Source organism: Lynx rufus, unplaced genomic scaffold (genome assembly GCF_022079265.1).
Source record: "Lynx rufus isolate CCGP_SWC_20201006 ecotype Redwood Valley unplaced genomic scaffold, mLynRuf1.p SCAF_23, whole genome shotgun sequence".
Classification (NCBI taxonomy): Eukaryota; Metazoa; Chordata; class Mammalia; order Carnivora; family Felidae; genus Lynx; species Lynx rufus.
This window is the reverse complement of record NW_025814838.1, coordinates 2,660,265-2,688,247: the sequence shown is the minus strand read 5'-3', so window position 1 is coordinate 2,688,247 and position 27,983 is coordinate 2,660,265. Positions and strand designations below refer to the sequence as shown.

At 55.1% G+C, this 27,983-nt stretch overlaps 1 protein-coding gene and 1 long non-coding RNA gene across 10 annotated transcripts in view; both read right to left on the bottom strand.

Annotated features, from left to right (window-relative positions):
- Window positions 1–6,131: 6,131 nt before the first annotated feature.
- LOC124517956 (uncharacterized) lies at window positions 6,132–18,642 on the bottom strand. Of its 2 annotated transcripts, XR_006963600.1 has the most exons (3): window positions 16,795–18,642; window positions 13,658–13,961; window positions 6,132–6,376 (listed from the first exon to the last, which is right to left on the bottom strand). It is a non-coding gene; the product is annotated as an uncharacterized LOC124517956 (long non-coding RNA). The 2 variants fall into 2 exon arrangements; XR_006963599.1 differs by lacking the exon at window positions 16,795–18,642 and having other exon boundaries at window positions 13,658–16,118.
- Window positions 18,643–23,429: 4,787 nt separating this feature from the next.
- XPO6 (exportin 6) overlaps window positions 23,430–27,983 on the bottom strand; it is a 102,474-nt gene continuing 97,920 nt past the window's right edge. For all 8 annotated transcript variants that reach the window (XM_047087410.1, XM_047087408.1, XM_047087407.1 and 5 more), the window contains 3 exons: window positions 26,939–27,037; window positions 26,576–26,806; window positions 23,430–24,137 (listed from right to left, as the gene is read on the bottom strand). In XM_047087410.1, coding sequence (XP_046943366.1) covers window positions 24,036–24,137; window positions 26,576–26,806; window positions 26,939–27,037 — 432 coding nt within the window. In that variant the 3' untranslated portion in view covers window positions 23,430–24,035. The remainder of the gene's footprint in view (window positions 24,138–26,575; window positions 26,807–26,938; window positions 27,038–27,983) is intronic.

Genomic DNA, 27,983 nt, shown 5'->3' with positions numbered 1-27,983 from the left:
ACAATCCCTCTGGGGCCCTTACATCCTCAGGGACACCTGTCTTGCCTCGGAGGGAGAGGGGGTGGGAGGGAGGGGTGGCATTGGAATCCGAGAACCCGGAATCAAGGCCCGAATCATTTTTGATAAAACCGATCCATGGTGCTAAAAGTCAGGATGATGTTTATACTTGGGAGGTGGCACGGTGGCTGGGAGGAGCCACGCTGGGGACACCCTCCGGGGCTGCCCGCACAGGTTATGTTTGGCTTATGAAAGCTCATCGACTTGTCCAGCTGGCACTTTTTTATATTCGATACGCTGAACCGCAAAAAAAAAACGTTGCTATTCGTAACGAACTTACTGCTTTTCAGGAAGTAGAAATATGCATGGAAGGGACAAGACCCACTTGCATTTTGCACCCGACTTTTCCTTGGGGTCGGCTGACATTTGTCAGCTTCTGGGCCTCCTAAGTCACTTCCTGGTTCCTAAACCTTCAAAATAGAGCTTGGGAGGGGCGCCTGGGTGGCGCAGTCGGTTGAGCGTCCGACTTCAGCCAGGTCACGATCTCGCGGTCCGGGAGTTCGAGCCCCGCGTCAGGCTCTGGGCTGATGGCTCGGAGCCTGGAGCCTGTTTCCGATTCTGTGTCTCCCTCTCTCTCTGCCCCTCCCCCGTTCATGCTCTGTCTCTCTCTGTCCCAAAAAAATAAATAAACGTTGAAAAAAAATTTAAAAAAAAAAATAGAGCTTGGGAAACGAGAGCATCCCTGGCCTCTGGGCCCTCCTAATTATAGCAAGGGATTAGTCAATTAACAATTATCGGTGGGGTTTTTTAAACATTCATTCTCGAGGTATCTAAGCATAATACCCTCTTTCTTCCCCTGGGGAAGACACCACCCCAGAGTTTCCAGGAACACCTGACCCTCGGTGCTGGGGTGCTCAGTGGCTGCTTGCCGCTCAGGGCGAGTGTTCCGAGGGGACGAAGGGACCCCGGAGCTCCGTGCAAAGAAGTCCCAGGGGGTGGGTTCTCCAGAGGGGAAAGGAACCCACTTCATTATCAGATCGACATGGTCTTGGAAACCGTCTTAGCTCTCCCAGCAACTGTTCAGGAAGAATTTACTGGGTCCCTGCTCTGTGCCAGGCGTTTGGTGAACAGGACCGACCAGGTCCATGACTTCATGGGGCTTCTGTTCTTGAGAAAGAGACGATGATAGGTGGTAAATGCAGAGAAAAGGAGACAGGACGGAAGGGAGAGGGAGCAAGCAGGGGCCTCGCTAAGGAGGGGAATTGGAGCCGGAGAGAGTCCGATGTTCCAGATTGAGGGTGCAAGGTCTGAATTTTAATTCTGTCTCTGCCAAATCTGGGCCACACCTGTCTCTCAGAGCCTCTGTTTTCTCCTCTGTAAACGGGGGTGGGGGAAGGGACCATCAGCACGTGCTGAGCACTGGGGATCCAGCGATGGCTGTGGAGCAGGCGCACGATGTGTCCAGGGCCGTGTGTCTGGAAGGTTCCTCAGAGGGCTGGCAAGGGATTGGGGGTGGAGGGAGGGGTCGTGGGAGGTGAGGCGTCTTGAGATGCCCTAGGTTCACGCCACACACTGAAGCCTGCTCCGGGCCACGAGAAGGAACCCTCAACTTGGTACCCAGCTGCGTTCGCAGAGAACGCGGCCGAAAGAAAGCACATCTCAAAAGTGTTCTCAGAAACCACAGGGATGCGGCGACTAGCAAATCAGCCTCGGCTCGGCCAGGCCAGGGAAGGTCTCAGCGGACCGGAGCATTCACGAATCGTGATAAAGGAGTCACTCGAGTCAGAGCCTGTGAACGTTTATCAGGCACCAACTGCATGTCCGGCACTTTGGCCAAAAGGGTATCAGTGAACCCTTCTGGAATTCTTACTAGATTGGCTGGGAGAACCTGAAGCTCCGGAAGGAGCAGGGCAGGGGTCGGAATCCGCGGCTTGTCCCCCAGTCGTCCGCAGGTGAGTCAAGCAGCAGCCCCACGGCCCCAGATGAGCCCTTCCTCGTTGGCTCACCGACTCTCCTCCTGGTGCTCGGCACTCAGTGGGAGTTTTCCTCCAGCCCCAAAGTCTGCAGCTAGTTTGTTTTACACTGGTCCTGAGGAGGGACAACAGGAAGACTGGGGAGAAAACAGGCGTTTTTAAGGTGTCTCCTGGACCAGTCCCTTCTTGCGTGTTTTGTGTGTGTTTTTTTTCTTTTCGTTTGAGTTGGACCTTTCGAAGCTGTTGTTTGCTTCCCTCTGCTGCCCCCTAGGGGCCGAGAGCAGGACAGCTGACCTTGCTTTCCCGCACCGGGGAGGGAGCCTCGCCACCCACGCCCACCCACCCACCAAAGAAGCAAACACGGGAGGGTTGGGTCCTGGGGAGGAGGACCTGGGACACCATAAGCGATTAGGAGCAGGAGCCTGGACCTGAGTATCAACATTTGTAAACTCCATCGCGATGCTCAAAGACATCGTGAACAGTAAACGCATATATGTATAAAAGCTAGAAAATTTTTAAGGGCATAAAGACGAAACACTACTTTCAAATGTCTCTATTTTATTAATGAACAGCATAGCACGCCTTTTGGCTTTCATTTAAACATTCTTAACGTTTTTATTTATTTTTATTTTTTATTTATGTATTTATTTATTTTTTTTTTTTACTACTTGCAATGCAACTGCCTGTGTTCTGTTTGTTTTTGAGGGTTAACACTGCTGTCAGTCAAGGGTCAGATTTTTTTTTTTTAAGTTTATTTCTTTTAAGAGAGAGAGAGAGCACGAGCAGGGGAGAGGCAGAGAGAGAGAGGGAGAGAAGGAGAGAGAGGATCCCAAAGAGGCTCAGAGCTATCTGCGCAGAGCACAACTCAGGGCTCGGAGATCATGACCTGAGCAGAAATCAAGAGTCAGACCCTTAACCCACTGAGCCCCCCCAGGCGCCCCCAAGGGTCCGGTTTTATGTAGGATTCTTTCCATACTTGATTTGAGTGGCTGCTAAAGCTGAGAGCAATGCTGAAATTTTGATGTATACAAAGCTTTCCAGGCAGATTGGTATTTGTGTGTTTTTAGCAAATAGATTCAAGTCTCCCTAGAAGTTTTTTTTTCTTTTTTCTTTCCTTTTTTTTTTTCTTCTTTATTTTAAAGAGAGAGAGAGCACAAGCAGGGGAGAGGGGCAGAGGAAGAGAGAGAGAGGGAGAGAATCTTAAGGCTCCACGGTCAGCACAGAGCCTGACACAGGGCTCGATCCCATGACCCTGAGATCATGACCTGATTCAGTCAAGAGCTGGATGCTCAACCGACTGAGCCACCCAGGCGCCCCTAAAAGTTTTCTTTTGAAAGATTTTGGACTCGGTTGGAATTTTCTGTCCCTAAAGTGTGCAGACTCCAAGAGTCCTTAAAGAAAACCCACTTTCATCGCTTTGGGGCAACAAAAGCTCGGAACAATGGAACCATTTTCAAGCACCTGCTTTCAAAATGCTCTCTTCCCAACACCTGAGTTCTTCTCAGAAAAGCAATCAGTCTCAGGCATTGTTTAAAACTCACCTTCCTCTTGAAGGAGTAGATTAGGCACATTGTTTTTGGGGGGGGGGGGAGACAAAGAGCTGACAGTCACGTGTCACCCCAGAAGAGGTCAGCGAACTTGGGCGCTTGTCTTTTTCACAAAGGAAAAACAGGAGACTCACATTCAAGGCTCAGCAGCTGCTGAATGCCATCGTCAGGGTCGCTCCCCCCATCTCGTAACAAAGGATCACAGAGAAGTCTTCTGGGTCAAGGTCTCGCTGTTAGCAGTAATAATATAGGTGATAAATATAACAATAGAAAATACTGATTCTGCGCCAGGAGGCATGACAGCAGGCTCCTGCGTGCTAACTAACGCATTACACCCACAAGCAACTCTCTGAAGTAGGGGCAGTTCTAATCCTCTGACAGATGAGGAAACTGAGGCACAGAAGTGACAGAACTGGGAGAGGTCAACCCGAAAGCGTTCTTAGGACTTTGCTGTTGTGGCCGTGATGGATGATAACTGTCAAAAGGGAGACTGTTGGGGGGGGGGGATAAGAGGGAGCCCCCAGTGTGAGAACATGGGGACCACTGACCTTGGGGACCAGGGCTTCTTTCCCCCACCATGCAGGAGACCATATGAGCTTCTAGAAAACTGAAGTCCAGGGGCGCCTGGGTGGCGCAGTCGGTTGGGCGTCCGACTTCAGCCAGGTCACGATCTCGCGGTCCGTGAGTTCGAGCCCCGCGTCGGGCTCTGGGCTGATGGCTCGGAGCCTGGAGCCTGTTTCCGATTCTGTGTCTCCCTCTCTCTCTGCCCCTCCCCCGTTCATGCTCTGTCTCTCTCTGTCCCAAAAATAAATAAACGTTGAAAAAAAAAATTAAAAAAAAAAGAAAACTGAAGTCCAGGCCTGTGGTTTCGGCACAGACTGTAAGGGATGCTCGAGCCCCACACTCTGATGGCAGGTGAGGGGCACAGAACTTGCTGGAAAAGGGTGTGCACAGCTCATTTGCCTATGTTGCTCTGTGCTGCCTTGTCTTCCTCAGGTTTATAAGCAAGAGACATCTTTTCGTCAGAGCTAAGGTTCAACCCCGAGTGTGTGACTCCAACTTCCAGTGGCCCAGGATGCCTTGCCCTGGAAAGGGAGTCCCCGGGAACCTGTGAGGGGTCAACTCCATTCTGTGGGTTGGAAGTTTTTGACCAGAAATGTATTGAGTTAAAAGAGGGTTTCACTGGGGGCGCCTGGGTGGCTCAGTCGGTTGGGCGTCCGACTTTGGCTCAGGTCATGATCTCGCGGTTCGTGGGTTCAAGCCCCGCGTCGGGCTCTGTGCTGACAGCTGACAGCCTGGAACCTGTTTCGGATTCTGTGTCTCCCTCGCTCTCTGCCCCTCTCACGCTCTGTCTCCAAAACAAATAAACATTAAAAAAAAAAAAAAAGATTCTCTCTTTCTCCCTCTTCCTCTACCTCTCCCCACTGCTCATGTATGCTGTCTCTCTCAAAAAAAAATTTTTTTTTAAAAAAAAGAGGGTTTCACTGAAAGGGGTGAAGTCAGTGACACATGGAGGAAACAAGGGAACCCCCCCACTAGGGTTAAGGATATTAGTGAGAGAAAATCTAGCCCTGACCGGCCGTCCAGGGCACGCTGGGCTGGAAAGGGGCTCGGCTGGGGTTTGCACAGTGAACCAAGGATGGGCACACGAGAGCATGGATTGGGGCTGGAAATCAAGGGGGCCGTGATAGGTCTTCACAGACAGGAATGTTGGAACCACTGGTCGAAAAGGGCCATAATGGGGGAGAGGGGCGACTAAGCGGTTGTGACTTCATGTACCTGGTAGCCAGGCTGCGGGTAAGAGGGTCCTTGGCCCTGGGAGAAGGCGGAGCCTGCCTTCTTGGTCGCTTTGCAGAAGTACAGTGGAGCTGGGAAACTCTAGTGGCCTTTCTTCCCGGGCTGTTTGCTCTGGCTCCGGTATTTGTCCATCGGCCATGCCTTTTGTCACTCTGGAGTGCCCCTCCACTGCGGGCCTACCTCCCTGCCCCTTGACTTGGGATTTGGCCATGTGGCTTGCTCTGCGGATTGTAGAAGGCATAAATATTGACGGGCCGGTTCCCAGGAGAGCCATCAAGGTACCTTGCGTGTTCCCACTGGCCCTCTGTCATTGCCATGACAAAAACACACCTGAGCTAGGCCGCCAGCCCCAGGAGGAGAACCTTGACTGACGGCCCCCCAGCTGACTTCCAGATGAGTGCCCGAGCCCAACCAAGACCAAAAGAGCTCCCTCCCTGACTCCGGCCTAGATCGGTCAGCCAACCGGCCCACAGTACTCACAACTATTAAGGCATGGGCTTAGGGGGTCATTTGTTATGTAGCATTTTGGGAGCAAAAGCTAACCGATACGGTGGCAATTTGTGTTCTCGTGATTTCTCTCACATTTCCAGCCCCAAGCCCTCTCCCGATGACCTGTGCACGAGGAAAGACACAGATGGGAAATACCGCTGGCCCCAGGCACCTGGCACAGCAAGTCTGGGTCACCAGGGAGATGGGAAGAGGTCCACTGGACACATCTCCCTGTTAGAACTCACCAACCTTCTCCACAACCGAAGTATACAGAATCGACAGAAGGGAAAAAGAATGTGGAGAGTAGAAAGGGCCAACACACGTCCCAGAGATGCTCATATAACATGTCTTCATAAAAACGTTCCTTTGCAATGGGCGAGGGGCAAGAACGAATGGGAACTCACAAGGACAGCGGCTGCGCTCACTGCTGGGCCTCGGTGTCTCTTCACAACGTGGCGTGATGGGCAGAAGTGTAGACCCCGGCGCCAGACCATGTGAGTTTGAATCCCGGTTCTGCCACCAATCGCTGTGCCACCTTGGCCGTGTAGTGTTTCGGCGTCTCCGTTTCTTCATCTGTGAAGTGAGAATAATAATGGCTTCTGCGTCACAGAGTTATTGTGAGGACTACCTGAGTAACACGGGTAATGCGTCAAACCACACTGACTCGTCACAGACACTACATGAGAGTTTGTTGAGGGGCTCAGGATGAGAATGCTTGTGCATAAGAATAAGGATTCAGCATAAGAATATTTGTTCCAGAACAACGCAAAAATCTAATAGACATGGGCTCCTGTCTCTTGGTGTACCAGTCACCAGTTGCTGTGTAACAAATTACCCCCAAACAGCAAGAAGCTTTCATTAGCTCACAGTATCTCTGAGTCGGGAATCTAGGATTGGCTTAGTGGGGAGGTCCTTGGGGTTGCTGTCAAGATGTCAGCCAGGGCTAGAGTCTCTGAGGGCTTGACTTCCAAGGTGGCTGCCCCACAAGTTCATGCTGGCTGTTGGCAGAAAGCCACAGACCCCCGCTAGGGCAGCTTGAATGCCCCCAAGATGGCAGCTGGCTTCCTTAGAGTGAGTGACCTTTGAAGAAGTGAGGTGAAAGTTGCAATGTCTTTTGTGACATAGCCTTGGATGTCACACACTGTCAATTTCCATAATATTCAAGGCGCTTACAGAGGTTAATAGCAACCAGCACGAGATAGAGAAGACTACTCAGAGATGTGAACAGAAGGAGGGGATCGTTAGGCGCCATCTTGGAGGCTGTGGGCCACCTGGTCAGGATCCAACACCAGTCTACAGACGATGTCCTTTATCTTCTTGCAATCGTTTTTCCCATTTGGGAGATATTTTCCTTTTCGTTATCCATTCCTTCCTTTCTTCTTCCCTCCCTCCCTCCCTCCTTTCCTTCCTTTCTTCCTTTTAAGTAGCTTTTTCTTCTGATTATAAAGACACTGTGTTGCAGAAACCTCAGAGGATACAAAAAAAGTGTAAAGAATGTCTACATTGCCTATAATTTTGCAATTATTTGATATTCGCTTGAGTGGATAATTTGGTGTTTTCATGCAAAATTTTATGCACATTTTCTAAAATCTTAACACGGCGTGTTCAATTTTGTACCAAGCTTTTTGCATTTGGAATCATATCACAACCACTGCTCAAGGTCATTAGATGTTGTCAATAATAATAACGATTAGGGGCGCCTGGGTGGCGCAGTCGGTTAAGCGTCCGACTTCAGCCAGGTCACGATCTCGCGGTCCGTGAGTTCGAGCCCCGCGTCAGGCTCTGGGCTGACGGCTCGGAGCCTGGAGCCTGTTTCCGATTCTGTGTCTCCCTCTCTCTCTGCCCCTCCCCCGTTCATGCTCTGTCTCTCTCTGTCCCAAAAATAAATAAAAACGTTGAAAAAAAAAATAAAAAATAAATAAATAAATAAATAAAAATAATAATAACGATTAATTACACATTTTGGAATATTCCAGGCACTATATTGAGCGCTTCGCACAGCTCGTTTAATTTGCACAAAAATCCTATCGGTAGGCATTACTACTGTACCAATTTTAACAAAAGAAGGGATTGAGGCTCAGAAGAGTTACATAACTAGCCTAGGGTCACACGGGAGATAAATGGCACCCTCAAGACCTCAATTCAGATCTGAGGCCCCGACTGTCCTCTGCTGAATGCAGAGTGTTTCACTGTGTGGATGTCCCGCCATTGACTCCAACAACCTCCTGTTGTTCAACAACTAGGTTATTTCTAGTTTTTCAATAGAAACAATGCTCTAATGCACAGCCCTTAACATAATGCTTTGTCTCTACATGCCCCAACGTCTTAAAAGAAAATAAAATCGGGGCGCCTGCGTGGCTCAGTTGGTTGAGTGTCCAAGTTTGGCTCAGGTCATGGTCTCGTGGTCTGTGGGTTCGAGCCCCGCGTCAGGCTCCGTGCTGACAACTCGGAGCCTGGAGCCGGCTTCGGATTCTGTGTCTCCTCCTTTCTCTGCACCACCCCCCCACCCTCGCCCCATGCTCATGCTCTCTCTCTGTCTCTCAATAATAAATAAACGTTTAAAAAATTCAAAAAGAAAAGAAAAGAAATGAAAATCTGTAAGTACCCCCTGGGTGTTCTTGAACCACATATAGGAGGGAAGTGAGTCATTTAGGGCTGGCTTAAACGATTCAAAAAGGCACCCATTGGCTCATACAATTGAAAAGCCCAGAGGGAGGTCTTGCTTCACGTGTGGCTTGAGGGAGCAGCTCAAAGATGTCAAGGACTTGGGTCCTCTTCTGCCTTCTGGTTTATCTCCCACGGCATTAGCTTCATCCTTCTGCCCTCGGGGCCACATGGAAGTCTCCAGAATGGCTGCCTTGATTCCTGACCTCACATTTTCCCACCACGTCAGCTCTTGCTCAGGGAGTGAGGAGATTTCTCTCTCTAGGAAGCCCCAGCACATGGCTCCCCACCCCTCACCATAGACGGGGAGACTGGGATGCGCCGATCAGCTTAAGCCGGTCAAGATGCACCCCCACCCCCACCCCCGGATCTACGGCGTCCATAGATCCCGGTCAGTCCCCACCCAAACGTCACGGCTGAAGCTAAGAGGTGGCTACAAGCTGTCATCCAATGCCATTTAACAAACTTGCAAAACTCCGTGGTGTAAAGCAGAGATTATTTCTCATGATTCTATGGGCTGGAGTCTGTCTCTCCCGGCATCATTCATGGGCTGCAGTTTTCAGTTGGCACTGTGCTGGCTGGGGGGCGGGGAGGTGTCAGCTCTCCTCCTCGGGAGCCCCCCGAGGGCGGGGGGGGGGGGGGGACAGTGAAAGCTGCAAGACTTCTGGGGCTCTGGCCTAGGCACTCACGTGAGTCATTTCCCTGCATTCTATTGGTCAAAACACCCCGGCCAGAACTCAGGGGAGGGCAAATAGACCCCACCCCCGGATGGGCGGGGCACGTTGCAAAGAGCCTGTAGGTCTGCAGACTCTCGGCCACCGGCCACCGGCCACCACCGGCCCCCATTGATTGGGGCAGGTGCAAAAGTCGTGCCACAGATGCCGCGACGCGCTCGGCGAGCAATAGCCCTGGAGACAGCGTTGGTGTCCAACACGGGAATGTTCCAGAGACCAGCACCGGGGATAATCTCCGAGATCAGGGCAGGCGGGGCTGGGATTACGTGTCTCCCTCGCTAAATTGAGTCATGAAACTTTTATTAAAGGATGTAGTTTGTCACCGCCAAGAAAACAAGGCAATTCTGGGCAGCCTCGTTAACAGCAAATCCTTCTCCACCAGAGCAGGTGCCGCGTCTGATGGGATTGTGAAATGAGACAGCGCAGGCGTGCTTTCCCGGGCCCCTAAAATGCAGGCACAGAGGGGCATCCATTTTCCCAAGACTTCTTTGACAGAGGGCTGCCTCCTTGGCAAACGTGAGTGACAGCTGCTTCCATTGGCTATTGTGGGGTTGGGGGGGCGGGGCCCAGCCACTTGTCCATCAACCGAGGAGATTCACATGTGGCCTTGTCCCTTCAGAAAGCTGAACCTCACCTTCTGGCCCCCTCTGGAGGTGACGGGGACCCAGCTGTCCCAGCTGGAGAGACACCCCCTGAGCCCCTCGCCTTCCACCCAGTGGGTGGGGCCCAGGGAACCCTCACTGGGAAAACTGCAAAGGCACCGACAAGCAGACTGGCCGTCTCACGGCCACGTGCTGTTGGTCAGGCAACGAAGCCCCCCCCCCCCATCGTAAGATGGGTGTAACAATATCCATTCAACGTATGGAAAGTTCCTGGCATGTGTTTTTTTAATTTGAGCCAAGATACTTTTTTTTAAGTTTATTTATTTAAGAGAGAGAGAGTGCAAGCAGGGGAGGGGCAGAGAGAGAGGGAGAGAGAGGCTCCCAAGCAGGCTCTGCACTCAGTTCAGAGCCTGACTCGGGGCTCGATCCCACGAACCGTGAGATCATGACCTGAGCCAAAATCAAGAGTTGGACGCTCAACCGACTGAGTCACCCAAGTGCCCCAAGATTTTTGTTTCGAGCCAAGGTTTTTAAATCAGGAGATTTCGTGCAAACAATTGGGTTCTCCACCTTCTCAGGAACAGTCTATTTTTTTTTATTTTTTTTTTCAACATTTATTTATTTTGGGGACAGAGAGAGACAGAGCATGAACGGGGGAGGGGCAGAGAGAGAGGGAGACACAGAATCGGAAACAGGCTCCAGGCTCTGAGCCATCAGCCCAGAGCCCGACACGGGGCTCGAACTCACGGACCGCGAGATCGTGACCTGAGCTGAAGTCGGACGCTCAACCGACTGCGCCACCCAGGCGCCCCTCAGGAACAGTCTAAAACTCGGCCAGTGCTGGGCCTGCACTCCCGGCTGGCAGAATTAGCTGGAGCTGAGGCATTGCCGGAAGACAGGAGATGGTCTCTCCACTTTGCCACACTCCCCGCCACCCCCAGTTGTCTCACGTCAGGCCTCCTTGGCTCATTTACATTCCTGGCCTAATCCCAACAGCCACTGACCGACCGGACCTTACCACCCCCGGGTTAGAGTTTCACCTCCACTGTCCTCAGAACTGGACCCAGATGGTCACCCCAGGATCCGCTCTCCTAAATCCACAGCTCCCCATCCGATCTGTGTAGGGAGTGCCTGTGGCCACCTGCCTCTTCCGTTGCTTTGGCCCTCAGGGCACGGCACGGACCAGCACTGAGGGCCCGGGAATGACTTCCCCAGCCAGTCTGCAGGGAATCCAAATCCGTTTGAATTCTCAGGGAGTTCAGGGCGCCCGTGGCTGCATCACGGCGTCTGGGCTACAACTTGACTGGACCACCCAGCCTCCTCCTCTGATGTTTCTCTAGTCCTTCAGCAAACACTCATTGAGCATCTGCACAGGAAGCAGCAAACTGTGGCCCACACACCAAATCCCACCCACACTACCTGTTTGTGTTCGGCCCACCGGCTCAGAACGGTTTTTACATTTTTAAATAGTTGGGGGGCGGGGGGGGGGAGAAATCAAAGTAAGACTATTTTGTGACACAGGAAAAGTATCTGAAATTCAGATTTCGGCGTCCAGAAGTACAGTTTCATTGGAAAACGGCCCTTCGGTTTTCGTATTGTCTGTGGCTGCCCTCCTGCTCCGTCGGCAGAGTTGGGCTGTCGCGACAGAGACGTGTGGCCCGCAGAGCCTCAGAATGTTTGCTCTCTGGCCCTTTCCGGAGAGGTCTCGCTGTTCTCTGTTCTGTTGCATCCCGGGCCCTGTTCTGGATATTGGCCACGCAGCGGTGTTCCGTGTCCTGGGACTGCCCTAACCACTACCACCAACTGGGCGCCTTGCAACAATAGGAGCTCTCTTACGGTTTCGGAGGCCGGAGGTCTGAGATCCGGGGGTTGGCGAGGCCACGCTCCCTCCGGAGGCTCTCTGGGGGAGGATTCTTCCCTGCGTCTTTCAGCTTCCGGGGGCTGCAACGCTCCTGGTGGCTACGTGCCTCCGATCTCTGCCTCCCGCCTTTTCCTCTGTGGGTGTCTTATAAGGACACTTGTCACTGGAATCAGGGCCCACTGGACAATCCAGGACGGTGTCATCTCAAGATCCTTAGTTAAATTCTATCAGCAGAGACCTTTTCTTTCCAAATAAGGTCGCGTTCACAGTTTCTGGGCTGTTGGACATATCTTTGGTGTGGAGTAGAGGGGCACCATTCAACCCACTACAAGCCGTTGCTTGCTTTCTAGAAGCTTCTATTCCTTTGAAAGGAGGCTAATGACAATGCTTCTCCCTCAAAAATAAGAATAAGTAGGAGAGGGGGCACCTGGGTGGCTCAGTCGGTTAGGTGTATGACTTGGCCTCAGGGCGTGACCTCCCGGTCCGTGGGTTCGAGCCCCGCGTCAGGCTCTGTGCTCACAGCTCAGAGCCTGGACCTGCTTCAGATTCTGTGTCCCGCCCCCCACCCCACACACAGTCACTCCCCCCGCTAGTGCACTCTTTCTCAAAAATATATAAACATAAAAAAATTTTTTTAAGTAGAATAATAATAGGAGTAATAATAATAATAGGAAGAATAATAGGAAACTGTAAGGGCTGAGGAGAACAGACAGCAGGAAGCAGGTTGGTGTTAACACCCCCCTTGAACAGAGACCCGGGGGAGTGAGACGCACAGATGTGGGGGGAGGGGCCAGCAGGTGCAGAGACCCAAAGAGGAAGGAGGTTGGCACACGTGAGGAGCAGCCAGGGGTCCCCGTGTGGCTGGAGGGGACAGAGCAAGGCGGGGAGAGGATTATAATCTCGGGAACCGTCAGTGAAGCAGCTACCGTGTCCCAGGTCTTTCCCCACATGCCACGCGGGACTAATTTCTACTGTAATTCTTTCCACGTACCTGTGTCTCATGGGGACGATGTCAGTGGGTTGCCACACAGTTCCCTAACTGGGAAACTTATGATTGACTTCCTTTCCCAAGTGACTTGTAGGAGGTCACTTAGCCCATGGCCAGCAGGGCGGTGAGCCCAACAGTTACTTCCAGACCTGGAGCCCCCCACGTCCTCACAGCCCTTCTGGGGGTGGGGGGGGTGCGTCTTAAAACAGAACTGGGCTTAACAGAAAGAAGCCTCGCCCAGATTACAGAACAACAGTGGGTGGCTTTGGAGGAGTTCAGGAGGGGGCCGGGCCCATCGTGTCTTGCCTTGACCTTCAAGGTCCCTTAGCATAGAAAACAGTGTTCACACTGGGCCCTCCCGTGGGTGGACCTCTTCTGTGTGATCCACGCTGAGCCACCAGGCCAGCCAGCACTGGCACTCTCCGAGCCACCTCCCTGTTCCCTACTCCCTGTCTGGGGCCCGAGGGTCTCAGCTGCTTTCAGGCTGCCCGGGTTTGGCGTGGGGGCCCGGAGGTCTCAGCGAGGGCTGCTGAGAGGAAGGGCAGAGGCCCCTGGCAAGCAAGGAGCTGTGGCAAGACATCAGCTCCCGCCTGGGCAGCACTGGGGGGCTGGGGAGCCCCGTCTTGCTGACTTTCCGTTACTGTTGAGAATTCAAATCGAAATAATAAAATCAATAATTTTACTAATTATTTACTAATACTCCCCCTCGCCCTCTAAACTGTAGCCACACCGGCCTTCCTTCTGTTTCCTATCAGGCCTTGCGGATTCCTGCCTCAGGGCCTTTGCACAGCCGTTCCTCCTGCCTGAAGAACTCTCCTTTTGTTGCCTCCTCAGAGAAGCCCCCCAAACCCCTGTGGGTATATCTACCCCATCACCAACACCATCTCCCTCACTTGGGCACCGCCCGAAATGGCCACACATAGTTCCCCAGTTGTTCTCGGGTCTTCTGTCTCCTTCACTGGGATGCCAGCCACGGAAGGGCAGGACCAGGCCTGTCTTACTTACCGTGGAGGCCCCTGGGCCTAGAGCAGAGCCTGGGGCATGGCAGATTCTCACTGTTCATCAAGCAACGGTGGGGCCCAGCTCAGGGCCGGAGGGATCCGGGGGGAGGCTGGCCTCTGCTTCATGATGTACGTGGGACCCCATCTGTAGGACCTTCCGTGCCTCCAGCCCTGGAGGAGCCAGGAAGCGGGAGAGGGTCGAGGACGGTGTGGCAGAGCCTGCCTCACCCCTGCAGGCCGGTGTGCGCGTCTGAACGGGAACCCCGGGCAGGCAGAACTCGGAGTCTGTACCTCTGCCGTCTCGTCTTCTTAAAAAAATGAAACGATTGCGTGTTTATACTCCAGGTAGTTAAATTCCCCCCAACAAACCAGTCACTTCGTAGGTGCCCAAGAAATGTTAGCTCCCTGGCTTTTGCCTCCCACTGACCTGAACCACCACCACTGTCCCTGTTGCCATGGTGACCCCTCCCAGGGACACACAGTGGCTCCGTGAGAAGAAGTGAGTCAAGCTGGGCTCTAACCCTGGCTCTGAGCCCGGCCGCCACATCTGGCCAGGCCCCCCGTCGGGCCTCAGGCTCCCGAGCCGTAAAACAAGGGCCCTGGACTTGGCTGGGATCAGGGCGGGTGTATCAGCACCTCTCGGGACACGGTGAATTCTCTGCCCCTTCCGTTCCCGTGCTCCCAGACGGGTGCGTGCCCACGCTTGCGTTCGTGTGTACGCGTGTGTATGTGTGACCAAGTCGCCGGCTGTCTCCCTAGAACAGGGCAGAAGGTCTGGGGGCAGGAGAAGGCCACAGAGGAGCCCAGGAAAGCCCGGGGCCGGCCACTTCGGGGCAGAGGTGATCAGGAAGCCCCCCCACCTACAACAGATGCAGCGGGAGAGAACTGAGCCCAAACTGCTCCGCAAGCCTGGGCTTGAATTCCTGCTCCGCCGTGAGTGACACTGGGCAAGCCTCGGGTCCTCCCTTCTCAGAGTTTCTGCCCCTGAAAGTGAAAATAACCAGCCGCCTCTCACGGGGGTCTGTTTCCAGGGAATGCATGAGGGACGTGGGGGGATGCCAAGAGATGAGCACTGGGGCCCAGCTTGGGACGGTCTCCTCTCCTGACCCCTGACTCATGTCTCCATCCTTTCCAGATGAGACATAAGCTGAGCACCCCCTCTCCCCCCCCCATCCATCCCGGACTGCTGCTGACCAGCCGACACCAGGCTTCAGCGCTATGGGGAGCACATCCCAACAGCACCAAAGACCACTGTTTATTGAGCAACTACTACGTCCCAGGTTCGGAGCTGAATACTCTACAGCTATCATCTCCCGTGGTCCTTCAACATCCCTGGGAGGAACTCATACTCACTCTACTTTATTGATGCGGGCCGGGCACCAGAGAGCCTAAGTGATTCGGCCAAGGTCACGCGGCCGGACTGACTGATGTGTGCTCAGAAGCCCAAGAGACAGAAGTCAGCCTACCTGCGAGTGTAGTGTCGCTTTGAAATCATAAATCTAATCCTATGACTTACTATTGTTCTTGTTGTTTGTTTTTCTCCCCCCCCCCCCCCACCAAGTTTTACTGAGGGGTCTAATTGGACTTAGGACTTTTTTCATTTTGAATTTCTTAGGGGTGGGGTGCTGGCACTACCCTGTTTTCCAACCTTTAGGGTCTGACTCTGCAGTTAGTAAGGAGTAGCAACTGAACTTGCACCCGGCTCTGCCCAAGTCTGACTCTCGCCTCCTCGAGAAGGACAGACAGGTTCCTGACACCCACCAAACTCTCAGACACCCACCTCTCTGGTTGCCTCCTGAGGGGTCGTGCCTGGAAGAGAGAGGACAGAGGGTGGGGTCCCCCAGGAGGCCCAGGCCTGCCGCCTCGCTGGCCGCCCTCACCGAGGGGCGGGTCTGTGGGGTGGGTCTAGCTGTGGGAGGCCTGAGGGCCACAGAAGATCTAGAAATACTTGTGTGGCCATCTAGTGGGCGTGGGTCACCTTGCAGCTACCCACCATCTTTCAAGTAGGCTTTGTGTCCGGGGAAAATTCTCCTGTTAGGAGCCCAATTCTCAAGCCCAACCCCTTTCACCAGATATGCCTACGTAGGATTCCAATTTGGGAGCAAGTCAAGCCACTTCCCAGAGCAGAGGGTGGGTGGTAAAGGACATCAAGACGTTAGGGGCAGGCGGTAGGACCCCTCGTGCTAGAGCTCCAAGCCTGAAGAAGGATTCCCTGAGCAGCTGGCTGTCCTGATCAAGTCCTACGGGTTAGCACCGAAAGGCGCGAGACCATTTGTCAATGGCCAAGGAGCACCTTTCCTTACGGAGGTGGATTCCCTCGGCTCTCCCCAGCGTGAGCGGGCAGCCACAAAGCTGTCCAAGACTGGCCCCTGAACTTGGCCCCCTGGGAGGCTGAAATTCAGGCCTGGAGGGGGGAGAGGGCAGACAGACAGAGGGAGGGGCTGGAGGGACAGACCACCTGGAGGGGCCGCGGGCATCTGTGAGCCAGTAGCCGCTCCTCCCCCCCCCCCGCCCCCTGCCACCCACGGCCTTCACCCGTGGCACCAAACAGCACAGAGGCCTCAAGTGCCAGTGACAGCTTTCATTCGTATTTCGCCTACCACGTCCTTCTGGGGACTGGTGAAAGCCAGGTGTTACAGGCTGGGAATGTGGCCTACAGACGCACTGAGCCTCGGATATGGGACTGAGTCCCCTTTAGATCTTCAGGCCATGCCCATCTACTAGTGGCCCTCTGGTTCGAGGGTCTAAAGTCCAAAACGAGGGCTGGAAGCCTTTCCTGCGACCCCCCAGGCACATAAGCTGCACCCCTCTGAAGTCACCCTGACAAGAGGAGGGATGAAGGGGAGACCTTTTGAGACAAGGCAGTTTTGACGGGGAGTCTTGACAAATCTACCAGGGACAGCTGTGCAAGTTGTTCACCGTCCGAGAAGGCCTGGCTGAGGGGACAGGGGCCCGCCCTCCACGCTCCCGGTGCAGAGCTGCACCTGCCTAGAGGAAGAAGTGCCTTTGAAATCCACACAAAGTCTGTTTGGAGTTTGAACTTTAACTGAACGTTTTATCCAGAAGAGCCTGTTTTCGATCTGGAGAGAATGAGTTCCGTTAAAATCAGCGTTGGTTTTTTTTGGTTTTTTTTTTAAATACCTTTTTCCTGCCACCAGTTTTCCAGAGCAAAAGGGCATCAGTTAGAGAAACAGGTACATTTCGTGCACATCTGACTCCGCTCAGGGTACATTTTGTCCAGCACCCGACTCAACGTGTGGCACCTGGCGCACAGTAGGACCCCTCCTCCGTTTCTGGAAGGCAGGACTCGCGTTATGTCCACGTTTCCCCGTCGCGGAGAAGACCCTCAGTGAACTAAAAGGCCGAACTGGTGAGTGATGTGTAAGTGGGAAGCGTGTCCTTGAGTCGAGGGTGAGTCAGACACGCGTCGTCATAGTGAGGAAAGCCTACACAGCCGGCCTTTCATTCCACAGCCCCCTCCACATAGAAACCCCAAGGGAACCTTGCACTCGGTGGGGCCGGAGTGCCCAGGGCCTCCCCCATCCGGACGGTCACCTGCAGACTCAGTTCTGCCAACGGCTCTGAAAGCCCCTGGGACCCAGCGGCAGGGACAGCAGGGCCGGCCGGATATGGAGCCCTCCCGTCCTGGGCGGGCCCCCTCCTCACGCCCACCGGCTGCCTGTGCACCACACCCGGAGAAGAGACGGCCCAGGAAGGGAAGGGGATGGGGCCCGCAGACACAGTGAATGCCGGACCCCCGGGGACCCAGACTGCAAGCCCTCAGCAACCCGCTCTTCCCACAGCTCGGGCTCTGGAACCCCTCCAACCGCTCCGCCCGCAAAGTGCCTCCACTCGGGTCTGTCACGAGGCAGACAACGGAGCGAAGCAGCCACGCGGTGCCTCTGGCGGGGAACAGAGCAGGGTGTGGAGCCCTCCAGACCCACAAGTGGACCCCAGCTTTGCAGGGGACTTGCTGCTGTGTGGCCTCGGGCAAGTCACTTCCCTTCTCTGAACCTCAGTGTCCTCATCTGTAAGCATTTGCCCTGAAGGCTGGGGGGGGGGTATCCTAAGGGGGTGGGTGGGCACCTGCAAAAGGCAAAGCTGGCTGCATCTGGGAGGCAGTGACGGCCTGTCTCCTGCTGTCTCTTCCAGCATGGAGGAGGCGGGAACCGTTTTTGGAAATGCCACAATACAGATCATGAAGGTAATAAAAGCCCCCAGAGCTTCCTCCGGGCTCCTGGCCCCTCCCCAGGCAGGCTTGGGAGGGAAGACGGAGATGCTCGGCACCTCCATCTCTGGAACCTGAATCCCTCCTACTCGAGTGCCCCTCAGAGGCCGGGAGCAAGGTCGCCGCCACTCCTGGGGTGCCCAGGAGTCATCAGCCCCAGCGTGGAACACCAGTCGGAAGAGGCAGGATGAGGACTGGTTGTGACCTCTGGGCCTCAGGCTCCATCTCTGCAAGATGGGGATTATGCCTTCCTCAGCGGCTCCGAGAATAACAACGGTTATCTGTCTTGACTTTTCAGGGAGAAGATGCACGTCTGGATGAGCTTCTGGCCTCAGCCCGGAGCTGGCTCCAGGTACCAATGTGAGTCTGAGAGACAAGGTCCCAGCTTAACTTCCTGCGATGTTCCAGGGGACACTTGCAAATTGGCCCGCCATGGCTTAGGTTGAAAGAGCTGGGGTCTCTAGGAACCACACAGCTCACCTAAAGGGGTGTGTGTGTGTGTGTGTGTGTGTACGCGCGCGCGCGCGCGCAGAGACTGAAGGAGGCAGGACCTTGCCACACATGTCACATGATCTTATTCCCGCTGAAAGATAGAGGTATGCTGATGGGCATATGGATATAAATGCAAGGAAAGGTCTGGAAGGCCACCCACTGAGACATGATTAAATGGCTTTGGAGATTTTTATGTTTATCTCCAAGAAACATACATTATTTCTATAATAAGGGGGAAAAAACTAAACTTATTTCTATTTTTTTTCATGTTTATATTTGAGAAACACAGTTCGCACATGCAAGCAGGGGAGGGAAGAGGAGGGACACAGAAAATCTGAAGCAGGCTGTGTGAGGAGAGCAGAGAGCCCGATTTGGGGCTTGAACTCACGAACCATGAGACCATGACCTGAGCCAAAGGCAGACACTGACCGAGCCACCAAGGCGCCCCCAGAACTAAGCTTATTTTTATTAAAAAATTTTTTAATGTTTATTTTTGAGAGAGAGGGAAACAGAGGGAGAGCAGGGAAGGGGCAGAGAGGGAGAGACACAGAAACCGAAACAGGCTCCAGGCTCTGAGCTGCCAGCACAGAGCCCGACACGGGGCTCGAACCCACGAACTGTGAGACCATGACCTGAGCTGAAGTCCGGCGCTTAACTGACTGAGCCACCCAGGCACCCCTAAGCTTATTTTTAATTTTTTTTTTTTAACGTTTATTGATTTTTGAGACAGAGAGAGACAGAGCATGAACAGGGGAGGGGCAGAGAGAGAGGGAGACACAGAATGGGAAACAGGCTCCAGGCTCTGAGCCATCAGCCCAGAGCCCGACGCGGGGCTCGAACTCACGGACCGCGAGATCGTGACCTGAGCTGAAGTCGGATGCTTAACCGACTGAGCCACCCAGGCGCCCCCCTAAGCTTATTTTGAAAAAGAAAATCTACCTGTTGCCCAAATGCTCACCTATGAGCCCTTTGTTTCATTTAAATAATTTTTCAACCAACCCTCCACCCCACCCCAGGAAGGCACCCAATGTGACCTCTGCATGAGCTTCTGGTGCCCTTCAGGGTCCTGGGGCTCAGAGCCAGCTTCCGGCCTGCCCCACACAAGGCTCCCGGCCTAACCTGGGAAGCTGCATGACCTGTGCGATCGCCCACCCCACCCACCCCAAGGCTGGAGCCAATTAATTAACATGAATCTTTAAAGATGTTTCCAATGATGCGAGCAGGGAAGGGTGGAAAAGTGAGTCCCTGAACTAAAGAAATCCTTCACTGAAGAGCTGTTCACTCGAGTGCTTTTCCCTGAGGAGCCCTGAAAAGTAAGGCCAGGTGTTCTGAGCAGACACCAAGGACGTGGCTTCATAATGTTAAAAATTAGTAAGACACCTCAGTGTGACTGCAGGCCTCCTCCTGTGAGGAGAAACCCATTTGGATAAATCTGGAGAATCCTCGCGCACTCGACATTTTGGGGCACCCGCTGTGGGCCAAACCCCACACCGAGCACTACGGAAACAGACCCCGCGTCCCCTGCCTTCACTGTGGCAGGGGACACCGCACGGGCCGTGAGGAAGGCCCTCACTGTCAGGACAGGCTCAGGGGGGCTTCTGACTCCTCCGATGAACCAGGTGGCTGCATTTCGCCAGTGGGACTTCGTCCCCCCCATCTCTGCTGACAGGCCGGGCCCCACAGAGCCGGATGCTTTCTCTTCCAGGAGTAGGGAGACCAGAGGTCCCAGTTGACCCCTGCTGGCCCAGGATTACTGCAGAGGCCGTCTGTTGTAACTCCATACATCTCCGTTTGGCAAAACAAACAAAAAACGGACGGTCACCCCGCCCGTTTCCCCATCCAATCTTCGTGGCAATTTCTGAAGTGTCCAGGCAGCCCCGGCCTCACCCTTTCCTCACCCACTTGCCCGGCGGTGAGCTCGTCCACACCCTGCAGAACCGGCTCAGTGGCCGACACCCTGGGTGAAGCCCTCCGACCCTGGGCCCCCCATCCGTTTCCTGGCCTCCCAACCCCCATCACTGCACTCAGCCACTCAGCATGCCACTCTGCAACAACCTGTCTGCCTGTCTGTCTCCTCGCGGGTCTGGGCTCCTTGCAGGCACAGGGTGCCTCACTGGCCTCCCGGTCCTTCACGTGCAGCCCAGCACCCGGCTAGGAAAGGTATTCGGGAAATAACGTCTGTGAAATTCACTGCCGTCAATCGGGAGTCCTGTCAAGGCCCCAGGAGTCAACCAGAGCCATCGGCACCTTTCCTCTCCCTGGTCCCAGCCACCCTGCAGCGATGTCACTCTAGGATCACGGTGGCACTCGGGAGTGGGCAGGAGGCCTGGTCGGGCCCCACCGCTAAGCTAACCAGGCAGGAGAGGCCCCAGGATCCACAGAAGTGGGGGCTGATTTGGTCAAACAATCTCATTGGAGCCTTTCGAGCTCAGACACTGTGCAACTCTGGAGTACGCTTCTTCCAAAGAGAAACCAGGCCCAGCAAAACCTATCACAAGTCGAGAACATCTGTGCCGCCAGCTTCGCGTGTGGGAACCGAACCTATGGAAATAGACAAGCGCTGAAATTTACGGGTGAGAATGTCCACAGCGGCATCATTGAGAATAAGGAACCCCATAAACGAAGCGTGTCCGTGAAATGCCATCTGCCATTAAAAATCATGTTTTACTAGAATAGTAAGTAAAAGGGTCACAACGTGTCAAGTGAACAAGAGAGGCTGCACTACAACACGAACTCGCTTTTACAAAACCAAAAATAAAGGAAAAGCAAAAATGTGTTTGTCCACATGTGGGAAAGAAAATTCACCAAAATATTAACAGTGGTTTTCTCTGATCAGATGCCTTTTTTTTAAGTTTTCTACATTTTTTACTACAATATTTTACTCGAGAAAAAAAAAGGCTATTGAAAAAAAAGTCGACTCTCCATTGTCTGAGGCCAATGGCAGGCGAGTGGCAGAAAGTGCTGGAATTTGGGAAGCTGTTACCAGTCCCCAGCCAAGACTGACCTAAAGGCTCACTGCTGTCCATCTCTGGCCTTTCCCTGTCCCCTCCCTCAGAATGCAGACAGTCCCTGGGCTTGTCAAGGGCCTGAGAATGCACCCAATTCCAGCCACACTTCTTAAGGCCTGCTCTTGTGCCCACGGAGGGGGGCGGGAGAGCCACTGCAGACAAGAGGGATCAGATGCAAGTCAGAGGATGACGACGAAGGGAGCAGACCCTTTCTGCAGGTCACCCAGACTCTGCTTGCACACCTCCAGGGACGGGGAGCTCACTACAATGCACACAGCTGGGGCCACGTCCAGCAGAATTGGAACAAAAACCCCCCATCTGGGCCCACCTTACTACCCACGGCCTCTCCTCTCCCACCCCAAATCCTGCCTCGAGTTCTGTCCAAGGGTACAGCTCTCGGACGGCAGACCCCATCCCTTCACCCCTTCCATCTGCAAGGCATTCAAAAAGCCCTTTCATTGGCTCAGGCACAGACCACACTCTGGCCTCCCCTCACGGGCAGGTGAGGTGGTATTTATAGCCCAGGAATAATTGGATGTTAATTCTTTTCTGCAAAAGAGCGACTGGAGTTTCAATTTCCTCCTCTCCGAACTCTGAAGTGGGGCTAGCTGTAACTGGGAGGCTGTGACCGACACGGAGCAAGGGGCCACATCATGCGCACACGGGCACACACACGTACCACCCAGGGCCCCCGGGCCCCTCACCCCTGCCAAGTGGTCCTTGTAAAAGCCTCAGAAGTAGAAGCCCTTCCTCCCCAGTCCTACCAACAAGCCAGTGGCCACTCTCACTTTGGGTGTGCAAGCCTCTTCCTGCCAGGTGTGGGATTCCACGTTAGAATCTAGCCGAGTCCAGGGGCGCCTGTCTGGCTCGGTCAGTGGAGCCTGAGGCTTTTCATCTTGGGAGTTGTAGGTTCGAGCCCCACGCTGGGTGTAGAGATTACTTAAAAATAAAATCAAAGGGGCGCCTGGGTGGCTCAGTCAGTTAAGCGACCAACTTCAGCTCAGGTCATGATCTCACACTCCTCCATGAGTTCAAGCCCCGTGTCGGGCTCTGTGCTGACAGCTCGGAGCCTGGAGCCTGCTTCGGATTCTGTGTCTCCCTCTCTCTCTGCCCCTCCCCTGCTCATGCTCTGTCTGTTTCAAAAATAAGTAAAAACATTTAAAAAATTAAACATTTAAAAAAAATTAGATTAAAAAAAAAATGTTGGGGCGCCTGGGTGGCGCAGTCGGTTAAGCGTCCGACTTCAGCCAGGTCACGATCTCGCGGTCCGTGAGTTCGAGCCCCGCGTCAGGCTCTGGGCTGATGGCTCGGAGCCTGGAGCCTGTTTCTGATTCTGTGTCTCCCTCTCTCTCTGCCCCTCCCCCGTTCATGCTCTGTCTCTCTCTGTCCCAAAAATAAAATAAACGTTGGAAAAAAAAAAAAATTAAAAAAAAAAAAAAAAAGTTGTCTAGTGCCGTCAGACTGGTCGCTATGACCCTCAAGGCAGGAGGAGCTGCTGACACGCTATCCCAGAAACTTCCAGACAAGAACCACTTCCACACGCAAATAGCGGCCGGACAAGGCCCAGCTCTCAGACGCACCAACCGGCCCGAGGGCCACCCCGCTACAGCCTCCCTCCTCTCCCCTGCGATCACCGCCTCTCAGATGAGCCACCTGTTGAGACCTCCGCCTCTCTGCTGACCTCAGGCGAGACTTTGGGCCACAGAGGGGCAACTCCTGCCTGGGTGTCTAGAAAGGATCCATTCTCGAGGAGGAGAGGAATGGGATCCCGTGCCTGAGGAGCAGGGGTGGTGGACCCCAGTGGACTCCACCCCCACCCCCACCACCGGATGACCTGTAAGAGCCAGCTCCCCGCCCTCCGCCTCAGAGAACCGGGGATCCCGTGTCCTTCCGCCGCTTCACTGAGAGGCTGTCCAGGCGGCCCTCCTGCGTGTGCGCTCCCCCGGCACAGTCCCACGCCCCTCACCGCCCTGCTCCGCACCAGGATGTCCTCCACCCGCACGCTGGCCCAGGGAGGCCCCGAGTGGAAAGACGCTCCCTGACCGGCGTTTCTATAACAACAACATAAGCATTTTATTTTTCATTAAGCTTCTTAGTTTCTTAGTATCACAATGGAATGATGAGAAAACGGGAACAAAAACCCACGAGTCTGCGAATCTCTGACAAAACGCAGAGACTTCAAGGCAATCGGAGGGGAGGGCGGGAGAGGCTGGGCAGAAGTGCCCAGATAGTCTCGCGTCAGGCCTCTCCGCCGCCGGCCGGGCGGGGTGGGTGGGGGCGGAATGGTGAGAAGGTGGCACTGTCACGAGCGGTCCCCGGCGCTTCTGCCTCACGGCTGGTGTCCTCGGGAGGTGCGCGGACGGCCCACAGGATTCCCCGGGGCCTCCCTGGTGCCTGGGCGCAGGAGCCCCCCGCCCGCCCCTGACGTCCGGGGGCACCCCAGCCAGCGCTGAGGGGCACCCCGAAGCCGGGTCGGCTGGGTGGGCGGCGGGAGGGGGGCGTGGAGGAGCGGGGGGCAGGCAGCCGGTCAGGGTGCGGGGATCCGAGGAGCGGCGAGGCCCGTGAGGGGGCGCCTGTGGCGGAGGGCGGAGGAGGGCGGAGGCGGTGCGGGCGCGGCAGCAGCAGGTGTGTCCCGTGGTGGCGGGCGGCCGCGCCTAAAGCTTCACAGTGCCGGGGGGCAGGCTGTCGTTGCACAGTCTGTAGTAGCGCAGGTCGTTGACCAGCCTGTGCACGTTCTGGGTGAACGAGGGCAGGTCCTGGAAGGCAGGGGCACAGCTGCAGCCCAGCCCCACCCCGCACCCCGGCTCACCCCCAGCCCCCGCCACTTCCGTCCCAGCACGCTCGAACCTTCTACGCCTCCTCGCACCCTCCTCGCACCGTGTCAGCACAGGCGCTGCGGGAGAGCCAGAAGCGGAGCGAACGCCCCCCTGGCGCTCCCCACGTGCAGGCCTGCGCATCCGCTCAGGGACCCACCCCCTCGAACCCCACCCAAGCCCGTGACGCACGGTGCGTTCACACCACCGTCGTAAGGGTGAAGACAGCGAAGCGCAGAGCGATCGCGGAACTTGCCCCAGGTTACACAGAAAGCAGGGAGGGGGTCCACACCGGCCTCGCTCGTGCACGGGGGCACGCCTGCCAACGCACACCTGTCCTTCGCCACGGCCAAGCCACGTCCACAGAGTCCACCCCCGCCCGGGCCCCAGGCGGGCCCGACCAGTCAGCAGGGACGCATCGGCGGCACCCACGGGCTGCAGACACCCATCGAGAGGGCCCCTCGCAGCCGGAACCCAGACCCCACCAGAGGCCACAACAAGAGCACCGGGGGTCAGCCCCCTCATCTTCAGGCCTGGATCACCCGTGGCCAGAGCGCAGGTCCAAATGCGGAGTGACCCCAACGGTGCCTGCCACAGAGCGAGTGCGCAGGCCTTCTGAAAGCCCAGTGGCAGGGCGGGTTCCGGAAACGGCTGAAGCCACCGACAGCTCCCCTCGCCCACCCACGCCTCACCCTGCTAATCTGTCCTCTTCGGCCTCCGCTCAAAGCCTGCCTCTTCTAAAAAGGCCCCAGCTGCCCAGGCCAGCACCCCTGCTCATCGCTGTTGAGCCGCCCTCGGCTCCCCCTGTGCGTGGGCAGTACACACCGGCTCCCGAGTGAGAAGGCCCAGCCGAGGGATCCTGCTTCCCGGCTCTAGCGTTCCCGGGCTCTGAACTGCTAACTAACGGCTGACCCTGCGGAGCCTGGGCTCATCTGTGAAATGGGATTAACAACAAGACCTGTATACGCTTCAGAAGGCTGCTGGAAGGCTCACGAGAGCCGGGACATGTGACGTGGCCGGCCTGGCGTCGTCCACGGAGGGCGCCGCCGCCTGTCTTCCCAGGGAGGCTCCTCTGAAGCAGGGAGGGACTGAGCCCCAACACCCTCTCCGGGGCCGAGAGGCAGCCAACTTCAGGTACAGAGGGAACTGGTGAGTGGAGGCACTGATTCCTTTACTCATCCTCCAGAAAACAAACCAAGGGGTGTCTCTTAGATCAGTGGCTCCCAAATGCCAAATTCAAATTTCCTGGGGGAGGATACAAGAATATGTTCCTGTGTGTTTCATAAGCACCCCAGGTGCACTGATGCATATATAGATTTGGAAGCCCGGCTTTCAATCGAGAAGTTGGCTGACAATGACATCACTAGAAACTGACAGTTAAATATCAGGATGTGGTCTCCAGGAAAAGGAAGGAAAAATACCCAAGTGGCTGCAGTGAACTTTAAGAAAAAGTTTAGGAGGGAACAAGACATCCCAGAAAGATTCCAAGACAAGGGAAAACAGGAGCTGAGTCTAAGAAAGCACTATCCTGACACACGCCACAGACGAGACGGGCAAGCGGTGAGAGGAGTCTGCTCCAGCGAGAGCGATGTGTAAATCTGAACACTAAAGGGGAACCGTGGGCAGGCTGCTCCAGGGTGGGAGGCAAGGCAGGGAAGCATGAGGACGTGGGAGAACGATTTCGTCTTGCCATGTGTCAGGTGGTGAAGGACGAAAAGGACTTGTTCCGTGGGAAGAGTTCCAGGAAAAGCCTATCGGGCAAGCGAAGAAACCTAACGGCTGAGAGAGGAAGCAGGGCAGGTGAGTGCCCAGGAGGGAGGCGCCGGGACAGAAGCCGGGTGCCACGGGACCCGGACACACGGGCAGCGCTGGCTCCGTGTGCACCCACAGCCACCCAGGGTGCTGCACGGGGGGCCACAGAGCCCACCCTGCCACCACGTTCCCTGAGCGGGCAGCGAGGGGGACAAGGGGGTGTGCTGCAGGGGCTTCTCCGAGGACCCGGCAGCAGGTCAGCCCACACGGAACCGGGAGGCCTGGGGAGAGCCCAGGGGCCCATCTCGAACTCTGGGGACTCAGAGACTCCTGAGCACCAGTCTTCGCAGCCTGTCTGCGAGTTCACGACCCGTGAGGGAACAGCGTCCGGATCCCGGGGGAGAAGCACAAAGAAGCTGAGGCAGTCGGACGGACTGCTGGGGCCGGGGCCCAGGGGCTGACGTGAAGAACACACACCGCGGGAGGCGTGTGCCCCTGCGTCCAGCCGCGGCACCAAGTCGTTCAGGAGCCACCGGCGGGTACAGACCACTGCCCCTTCCTCCCTGAGCAGGCCCCAGGCGTGAGAGCCCTGGCCCGTCCTCCCTTTAGCCTGGCCTCTCTCTCCTCACCCGATCCATCTTGAAATTCCGCCCCAGCACATTTTTCTGGTTGGCATCCACGCCATCACAGCTGGTCAGAAACTCTGGGAGGAAGGCTGCAAAGAAGCCGTCAAAGTCCACAGAGGCCATGTTGTAAATGGCAATGCCGATCTCCTCCTGCAGAAGGTCGTGGGACTTGTGAACCAGGACCTGTAGCAGCACGTTCACAAACTGAAACAGCATGGTGGTCCGGAAGATCTTCTGCAGACAGAGAGGCCGGGGTAAGCCAGGGCACGAGGGCCCGCTCTGCCCCTGGGGCCTTGAGGAGGGTGGGACTCCACCCGCCCCCGGGGCAGCTCTGACGAAGGGTCCTCCCCGAGAGGGGGCACTGACCTTGTGGTATAGCTTCTGCTTGGTGTTGAGAGTCTCCAAGTAGAAGAGATTTTGTTTAAATAGGTGGATATCAGGCTGGAGAAAGGACTGTCCGAAAGCCTAAAAATAAGACCACTGTGTTATAAGCACCATTTAAACCACCTCAGACCAGGCCCTCAAGGGCCCCCGCCCCACACCAAAAGAATGGGCGTGCCACAGGCAGTTCCTCATGCCCACCACAGGGCTAGGGTATCCACTGCCTTGATTCTTCTGCTCAGATCTTGGAATGTTCCTGTGTAGTCTTAGCTCTTTTTTTTTTAATGTTTATTTGGGCGGGGGGGAGGGGGGGGGAAGGGGGGATGCACGAGTGGGGGAGGAACAGAGAGAGACGGAGAACAGAATCCAAAGCAGGCTCCAGGCTCTGAGTTCTGACACCAGGCTTGAACTCACAAGCGGTGAGATCATGACCTGAGCCGAAGTCGGACGCTTAACTAACTGAGCCACCCAGGCGCCCCTAGTCTTAGCTCTTAAGTCCTCCCCACTGGGCCTCACTTCACATCTTGGTTTCACCTTGGCCTTTTGGAATAAACCTCCAGATCCCTTCATGGATTCTGCCCGTGTAGCGAGAAGCTGCCCACCCTCTCCTCGGCGTCCCAGCTCTTATAAACCACAAATCCTGGGAGGCTCCTTCAACCAGCTGCCTCTGCTTGGGGTTAAGCAACAGCAAAGTTTTAAACTGCTTTGTAATTTCTGGGCTATGAGCTATTAGTCCAAGGACAAAAAGAAACGCCCCCCCGGACCTGACCAAAACCACCCCCAAGCTGATGACGTACAAGCCTCCACCCCTAACAAGCTGCTGATTGCTCTGTCATTCTGACCCCGGGCCCCTGAGCTACAAGAAGGGGGTCTTATAATGCCTGCTACAGCAGTGACATCTCCATGATGCCCAATGTTTTATTTACTTTTTTAAGTTGGGTTTACTGAAGTGTGTGACACAGAAAAACTCCCTCTTTCGGGGTGCACTGCTGTGTGACTGGTACAGGGTCATCTAACCACCATGACAATC